The sequence below is a fragment of the Pelobates fuscus genome, chromosome 9 (genome assembly GCF_036172605.1).
Source record: "Pelobates fuscus isolate aPelFus1 chromosome 9, aPelFus1.pri, whole genome shotgun sequence".
NCBI lineage: Eukaryota > Metazoa > Chordata > Amphibia > Anura > Pelobatidae > Pelobates > Pelobates fuscus.
In genome coordinates this window covers 8,403,190-8,412,054 of record NC_086325.1, presented here as the reverse complement: position 1 = coordinate 8,412,054, position 8,865 = coordinate 8,403,190, and the positions used below count along the sequence as shown (strand labels likewise).

The window sequence follows — 8,865 nt, the reverse complement described above, 5'->3', positions numbered from 1 at the left end:
ATTGTGATGTCATATGGGGGGGGGGGGGCAAACTTTACTTTTGCCTAGGGCGGCAAAAATCCTTGCACCGGCCCTGCCTGGATATGAATAAATTATGATGATAATAATAATACAGTACTGCTTTAAAGTCACTGGAAGGTGGAAGAGGTGGGGTGTAGATTAGCCACTGGTAGGGGAGAGAAGCTGAGAAGGTGGCGTGTACAGTAGCCACTGGTAGGGGAGAGAAGCTGAGAAGGTGGCGTGTACAGTAGCCACTGGTAGGGGAGAAGCTGAGAAGGTGGCGTGTACAGTAGGCACTGGTAGGGGAGAGAAGCTGAGAAGGTGGCGTGAAGAGAAGCCATTGGTAGGGGGGAGAAGCTGAGAAGGTGGCGTGTACAGTAGCCACTGGTAGGGGAGAGAAGCTGAGATGGTGGCGTGAAGAGAAGCCATTGGTAGGGGGGAGAAGCTGTGTAGGTAGCACAGGTGATTTGTAGAGTAGCCATTGGTGTGGGAGAGAAGATGGGAAGGTGGCACAGGTGATTTGTAGAGTAGCCATTGGTGTGGGAGAGAGGCTGGGAAGGTGGCGTGTAGAGTGGCTAATGGTAGGGAAGAGAAGCTGAGAAGTTGCACATGTGGGGTATAGAGTGACTATTGGTACGGGAGAGAAACTGAGAAGATGGCACAGGTGGTGTGTAGAGAAGCGATTATTAAAGAGAGAAGCTGAGAAGGTGGCACAGGTGGTGTGTAGAGTGGCTATTGTTAGCGGAGAGAAGATGTGAAGGTGGCACAGGCGGTGTGTGTAAATTGGCTATTAGTAGGGGAGAGAGTTTGAGAATGTGGCACAGGTGTTGTGTAGAGTAGCCATTGGTAATGGAGAGAAGCTGGCACAGGTGGCATGTAGAATGGCTATTGGTAGGGGAGAGAAGCAGAGATGGTGGCAAAGGTGGTGTGTAGAGTTGCAATTGGTAGCGGAGAGAAGATGAGTAGGTGACACAGGTGGCATGTACAGCAGCCATTGGTAATGGAGAGAAGGTGGCACAGGCAGTGTGTAGATTGGCTATTAGTAGGGGAGAGAGTTTGAGAAGTTGCACATGTGGTGTGTAGAGTGGCAATTGATACGGGAGAGAAGCTGAGAAGGTGGCATGTAGAGAAGTCATTGGTAGGAGAGATAAGCTGGGAAGGTGGCACAGCTGGTGTGTAGAGTAGCCCTTGGTAGGGGAAAAAGCTGAGAAGATGGCGTGTAGAGTGGCTGATGGAAGGGAAGCTGAGAAGTTGCACGTGTGATGTGTAGAGTGGCTATTGGTACAGGAGAGAAACTGAGAAGGTGGCAAAGTTGGTGTGTAGAGTGGCTATTGGTAGGGGAGAGAGGCTGAGAGGGTGGCACAGGTGGTGTGTAGAGTGGCTATTGGTAGGGGGGAGAAACTGAGTAGGTGGCACAGGTGGTGTGGCTATTGGTAGCAGAGAGATGAGAAGGTGGCACAGATGGTTTGTAGAGAAGCCATTTGTAGGGGAGAGAAGCTGAGAAGGTGGCGTGTAGAGAAGTCATTGGTAGGGGAGAAAGCTGAGAAGGTGGAACAGGTGGTGTGTAGAGTGGCAACTGGTAGGGGAGAGAAGCTGAGAAGTTGCACATGTGGTGTGCAGAGTGGCAACTGGTAGGGGAGAGAGTCTGAGAAGGTGGCACAGGTGGTGTTTTAGTGTAGAGTGCCTGGTACAATGCTGTGTAAATGGTCCATTTTACTATACTCTGCTCCCAGTAATGGGTGGGAGTCTCCTAGCTGACACTCTCAGCCAATGAGCTCAGCTTTGCATTGCAGTGAAGTGACTCCTTACAATGGGGGGAGAGGGGTGGGCAGCTGGGTACTCCAGCAGCATGGTGCTTGGAGGGGAGCCAGGGCGAGCAGTACTCTAATTCAAGCCAAGCTATTTCAGCATAAACTTACAATTCCTCTGTAATTCATTTACAATTATTGATTTATACCTGATATGACACTTCCTGAGCTACAAACGTACCTCCTTCCTCAGCAGGGGGTTAATTCAGGGAAAGTTTTGGCAGTTTTAATTCCGACAGTCAGAGATGTCTCTTAGGAAGTGCCATAAGAAACCTATCAGACACGCAATCTCCATTTGGTCTTCCAAATATTGTGGAGTACGGTTCCCACGCTACTAAACAGCCAAACATGGTATTAAATATGAACCAATAATGCCTTGCACATGGCGTTATCTGTTGCGTCATGTACGTGGCAGTCGGCGTACAATTTATGGCCATGAACATCCACAGCTTTATTATCAATCAGGGCAATTTGAAGGCAAAAAATTCACAAGGATATTCACAGAATGTATCAACCTCTGAAATGATCGAAATCGTCCCACAATGCTCTGATGTCCCAGAGTTTAATAAGAATTAAATAAACAATTAATATGAATCATTAAAATAAATACATTTATTTAAAAGAAATGAAGTCTGTTGCACACCCTCGTTAACCAACCTGGCCCCTTTTTATTAAAGATTAATTAATTGATTGGATTCTTAAGAGAGATTAAGTGATTTCCTGCTCTCCCCTTGGAATAATAGGAGGTCTGGCTCCAATGTTTTATTTAAATCTTCATTTTTAAATACTGTAATGTAACCACTCCCCCCCCCCCCCCCCCAGCATAAGTATCTACTGTGCCTATTCAATGGCAGTTTGATAAATGTCTGAATTGAATAATTTCAATTTTTTTTGGAGCCTTTTTTTTTCTTCAGACAAGGATTACATTTTAACCACATTTCTGGGCTTATCTCTGAATATTTAATTACTCACGTTTAACGAATATCCTAATTAGAACATCAGACCAAGTTCAAAGAAACCCCTCCACATGTGGTACATTCAAACCTCACAAAATGTCAGATATTATATAAGGCACATGACCGCACATTATCAGGACAGGCTCAGACAGCGCTGGGTTTATGTCTAATGTAGGGGATCTGATTGCACATTATCAGGACAGGCTCAGACAGCGCTGGGTTTACATCTAATGTAGGGAATCTGATCGCACGGAATCAGGACAGGCTCAGACAGCGCTGGGTTTATATCGAATATAGGGGATCTGACTGCACGTTATCAGGACAGGCTCAGATAGCGCTGGGTTTATATCTAATGTAGGGGATCTGAACTCACGTTATCAGGACAGGCTCAGACAGCGCTGGGTTTATATCTAATGTAGGGGATCTGAACTCACGTTATCAGGACAGGCTCAGACAGCGCTGGGTTTATATCTAATGTAGGGGATCTGAACTCACGTTATCAGGACAGGCTCAGACAGCGCTGGGTTTATATCTAATGTAGGGGATCTGACAGCACGTTATCAGGACAGGCTCAGGCAGTGCTGGGTTTATATCTAATGTAGGGGATCTGACCGCACGTTATCAGGACAGGCTCAGACAGCACTGGGTTTATATCTAATGTAGGGGATCTGACAGCACGTTATCAGGACAGGCTCAGACAGTGCTGGGTTTATATCTAATGTAGGGGATCTGACTGCACGTTATCAGGACAGGCTCAGACAGTGCTGGGTTTATATCTAATGTAGGGGATCTGACCGCACGTTATCAGGACAGGCTCAGACAGCACTGGGTTTATATCTAATGTAGGGGATCTGACTGCACGTTATCAGGACAGGCTCAGACAGCGCTGGGTTTAGATCTAATGTAGGGGATCAGACTGCACGTTATCAGGACAGGCTCAGACAGCGCTGGGTTTATATCTAATGTAGGGGATCAGACTGCACGTTATCAGGACAGGCTCAGACAGCGCTGGGTTTAGATCTAATGTAGGGGATCAGACTGCACGTTATCAGGAAAGGCTCAGACAGCGCTGGGTTTATATCTAATGTACTGACTGCACATTATCAGGACAGGCTAAGACAGCGCTGGGTTTATATTTAATGTAGGGGATCTGACCACACGTTATCATGACAGGCTCAGACAGCGCTGGGTTTATATCTAATGTAGGGGATCTGACTGCACATTATCAGGACAGGCTCAGACAGCGCTGGGTTTATATCTAATGTAGGGGATCTGACTGCACGTTATCAGGACAGGCTGAGACAGCGCTGGGTTTAGATCTAATGTACTGACTGCACATTATCAGGACAGGCTAAGACAGCGCTGGGTTTATATCTAATGTAGGGGATCTGACCGCATGTTATCAGGACAGGCTCAGACAGCGCTGGGTTTATATCTAATGTAGGGGATCTGACCACTCTTCATTCAAAAGTAGGATATTTGAAGAGAACCTGAAGAAAGTTTGACCTATTTTATACCAACTCAAGTAGTTGTAAAAATGATTTTATAAAAGGCCCAATGGTTCGGAACTAAGGTAAATCACTAGGGATGTCAACCCTGGACATTAGACAAAGCACAATCGTAGGCGGCCAATCTTTTAGGACAGGAGCCAAGTCCAGCACCATGTCTAGCGTAGGGCAATCGGGTTACACAAATACCGGTTTAATGCTACTCTTTATCCAAAAGAAGATGAATGCAGTAAGATCTTCAGTGGAAGGAAAAATGAATGACTGTGACAAAGCCTTAATATCGCATTTATTCTTCCCATGTTTGGAGACTAATTGTTGGATCTCTGTTTATGTATAATGATACTTGGTCATAAATACATTTTGCTTTTTCTTCGAAAATTGATTGTGATTATTATTTACTAGACGTCACCTGTTCATCGATACTTATACGAACGGAATACATGATCCAGATTTATTTATTGACAGCTGGGTCTGCATCTAATATCGAGATTTAATATTAACACTGAGAGTGGCGACATACTTTATTAATAGATCTGTCTCATGCAGATTATTACTGCCCCCCTCCCTCCTGACCCGTTGAATAGCTGGAGTGAGAGGTCCTGTCCCTCTCTGTCAGACAGTTACATGTAGTTAAATTAAGGGAGCCATTAGAATCCCACACGGTGCGTATGGAGCCGCACGCGGCCGGGCCCTACAGTCCACCAGCTGTTGGAAGCTGATTGATGGTGATGAGATTTGCAGTCCAGCAGCAATTGTAAAGCTGAAGTTTATCAGTCTTGGTCCATAGGGTCCCTGCAGCTTTTAGATCACCTAAATAATTGCTAGTTATACCCGTTGTTTTTCAACCACAAAATACATTCATTAAGACCCCCTTCTCGCTGTGAAAATGGCGGCCTTGTAATACTCCATGTCAGCAGTCACTGATATTAAGACACGTCTGTATCCATATTATAACAAGGGTCAGTCTGAGGCCCTATCCCCACTCCACAAAGGGGTACAGTGCTGTCCAGGCTCTGCCCTTCCACTTCCATGTCAAGCAAGGTCTCCTCTGTTCCCCCCACCTGCATGCCGTCTGTAGACCCGCTGGTGGGCTCATCCCCACCACTACTCGGAGTGGAGGAACTCTGTGTCCTTGAGATGGAGACAAATCTCCAGGGGTCCAGTCGAGGTCGGCTGGCGGATGGACGAGGTCTAGGAGCAAATTCAAGGGTGGTCGGTCTTTCTACAGCCAAGTCCTTGTCGGTTGGCTTACGTCGGGATGGGGGTGGAAACACAAAGTGGGGATCTGGTAGACGAGGAAAGGGAGAGGAATCTTTGGAACCTGTGAGATAAAATCGAGAAAAACATCCTGAATAGACAAATTAGAGAAAAATCACTAACTAAACACGAACCACTCCAGGTGACCCCAAGACTTATGGTGACTAAAGGAAAGACTGAACTGTATTCTTGGGTCTTTTAAGTTCGCAGAGAAGAGATCTCAGGCGAAATTCACAAATTCTCAGGGTCGTGGAATGGGGAGGGGATTGGGCACATTCTCAAGTTCCCATGGTAAAATGGATAAAAGAGGCAGATTCTCTGTATCTGACAGTCAATGGGCAGATTCTCAGGGTCTCTTAGTGAATGGCAGATTCTCTGTGTTGGAAGGTGAATGGACATATTCTCCGGGTCTCTTAGTAAATGGCAGACTGTGTCTGAGGGTGAATGGGCAGATTCTCAGGGTCTCTTAGTAAATAGCAGATTCTCTGTGTCTGATGGTGAATGGGCAGATTCTCTGTGTCTGATGGTGAATGGGCAGATTCTCAGGGTCTGATGGTGAATGGGCAGATTCTCAGGGTCTGATGGTGAATGGGCAGATTCTCAGGGTCTGATGGTGAATGGGCAGATTCTCAGGGTCTGATGGTGAATGGGCAGATTCTCAGGGTCTGATGGTGAATGGGCAGATTCTCAGGGTCTGATGGTGAATGGGCAGATTCTCAGGGTCTGATGGTGAATGGGCAGATTCTCAGGGTCTGATGGTGAATGGGCAGATTCTCAGGGTCTGATGGTGAATGGGCAGATTCTCAGGGTCTGATGGTGAATGGGCAGATTCTCAGGGTCTGATGGTGAATGGGCAGATTCTCAGGGTCTGATGGTGAATGGGCAGATTCTCAGGGTCTGATGGTGAATGGGCAGATTCTCAGGGTCTGATGGTGAATGGGCAGATTCTCAGGGTCTGATGGTGAATGGGCAGATTCTCAGGGTCTGATGGTGAATGGGCAGATTCTCAGGGTCTGATGGTGAATGGGCAGATTCTCAGGGTCTGATGGTGAATGGGCAGATTCTCAGGGTCTGATGGTGAATGGGCAGATTCTCAGGGTCTGATGGTGAATGGGCAGATTCTCAGGGTCTGATGGTGAATGGGCAGATTCTCAGGGTCTGATGGTGAATGGGCAGATTCTCAGGGTCTGATGGTGAATGGGCAGATTCTCAGGGTCTGATGGTGAATGGGCAGATTCTCAGGGTCTGATGGTGAATGGGCAGATTCTCAGGGTCTGATGGTGAATGGGCAGATTCTCGGGGTCTGATGGTGAATGGGCAGATTCTCGGGGTCTGATGGTGAATGAGCAGATTCTCAGGGTCTGATGGTGAATGGGCAGATTCTCAGGGTCTGATGGTGAATGGGCAGATTCTCAGGGTCTGATGGTGAATGGGCAGATTCTCAGGGTCTGATGGTGAATGGGCAGATTCTCAGGGTCTGATGGTGAATGGGCAGATTCTCAGGGTCTGATGGTGAATGGGCAGATTCTCAGGGTCTGATGGTGAATGGGCAGATTCTCAGGGTCTGATGGTGAATGGGCAGATTCTCAGGGTCTGATGGTGAATGGGCAGATTCTCAGGGTCTGATGGTGAATGGGCAGATTCTCAGGGTCTGATGGTGAATGGGCAGATTCTCAGGGTCTGATGGTGAATGGGCAGATTCTCAGGGTCTGATGGTGAATGGGCAGATTCTCAGGGTCTGATGGTGAATGGGCAGATTCTCAGGGTCTGATGGTGAATGGGCAGATTCTCAGGGTCTGATGGTGAATGGGCAGATTCTCAGGGTCTGATGGTGAATGGGCAGATTCTCAGGGTCTGATGGTGAATGGGCAGATTCTTATGGGTTTTGGCTGAATGGTGATAATTAAATATCCCTTTTAGTAAAGGTTTTATTAGTAAGTAACAGAGGAAACAACACGCAATATAATGGTGTCTCACAGTATATCAATATACAGATAACCAAGTAAAGTAACTTGTATCCAGCTTATCTTAGTTATTTGTATAGTAATAATGGCAATGCATGTGACGTCACTAAGATCGCTGAGAAATGATTGTTTTCACAAAGAATGGTAAAAGAACCACTGCCCGGTCGCTCCCCAGAATTACCACAAAGGGCTATAAAGGGGTAATATTAGGAAGGACCTCGGTAACAGATGAGGAAATACTTGGTTTGCTGGTAAAGAGCTATTCACTAAATATGTTGATGTGGACTACATGCTCCAATACTCTCAGACAGTTATCGGGTGCTGAGCATTATGGGAATGAAGTCCAAAAGACACCTGCCTTGCCACGGGTTACCATGCAGACTCCGGTTTGGCCTGTACCAGCTAGTAGCAGATATTTAGAATGAAGGTGCCGTTACTGGGAGCCGGATCGGTCTTCAGCCATTGTTTTATTAAATTAGCGGATTACAGCCCTGACATTAGGGTAAACGGGAGACTAATCACTCTGTTCTCTCAATATGACAGATCAAAAAACTGAAACTGAATTACTAATTTACCCACATTGTTCATGGGGCGTAAATGTTCCCTTTTCATTTAGCCACTAGGTGGCGTCACTGACCTGTGTCACAGAGCTGAGGGGTACTGCCATCTGAAGGAGAACGTTTGTGGCCTGGCGTCACCTGCCTTATGGCCCCATCAGATGGAGTCCGTCTGTGGCCTTTGCTGACGGTGGAGTTGGCTCTGGCCGCAGTAACATGGGTAGGAGTCAGAGACTGCCGTGGGTCTTTCTTGAAGCTTTCCACCTTGTAGTCTACCAGTGGGTTATATCCAGAGCTGCCTTGACTGCCTCTGTCCTTCTCTGATCCACCATGCCTGCTGGGCGTATTGTCTGTCCCCAAACCGGTATCTTCACTGTCCGAGCGAATCAGGGATCGGGTGGAATTGCAGTCCGAGAGGGAAGACAATGAGATGAGAGTCACCGAGGTGGGTGGAATAACTGCTTCTTCTCCTTTATTTAAGGTTCGGCTGGGCGAGCTGGATCCCTTCCTAGGACCTTTCCCTCCCCACTGGAAGATGCCCTTTCTTTTCTCTTCCTGTGGCACCAGTTCCGACAGGTCGTTTCCTAGGGCGACAGCAGCCAAAAGTGATGCACACCCCAGTAAAACCAGCTCACTCTTCCTGCGGGATCCACGTTTAGGGCTGTCAGACGCCGAGGATGCGCAGAGTCCCGTGTCCTCCGTGTGGTTTTTCCCATCGGACTGGAGAGGCAGCGAGAGGTAGGATGGAGTCGAATATGGAGATTGGGGAACAGAACCATCGGAATCGGTGTATTCCTCTGAAAAGGAGATAATAA

General features: G+C 47.2%; 1 protein-coding gene across 2 annotated transcripts in view; it reads right to left on the bottom strand.

The window, feature by feature from the left end:
• Positions 1 to 4,366: 4,366 nt before the first annotated feature.
• The window catches only part of MAP3K10 (mitogen-activated protein kinase kinase kinase 10), a 35,818-nt gene continuing 31,319 nt past the window's right edge, over positions 4,367 to 8,865 (bottom strand). For both annotated transcript variants that reach the window (XM_063431069.1, XM_063431070.1), the window contains exons 11-12: positions 8,131 to 8,847; positions 4,367 to 5,593 (exon numbers count right to left, since the gene is read on the bottom strand). In XM_063431069.1, the coding sequence (XP_063287139.1) occupies positions 5,199 to 5,593; positions 8,131 to 8,847 (1,112 nt within the window). In that variant the 3' untranslated portion in view covers positions 4,367 to 5,198. The remainder of the gene's footprint in view (positions 5,594 to 8,130; positions 8,848 to 8,865) is intronic.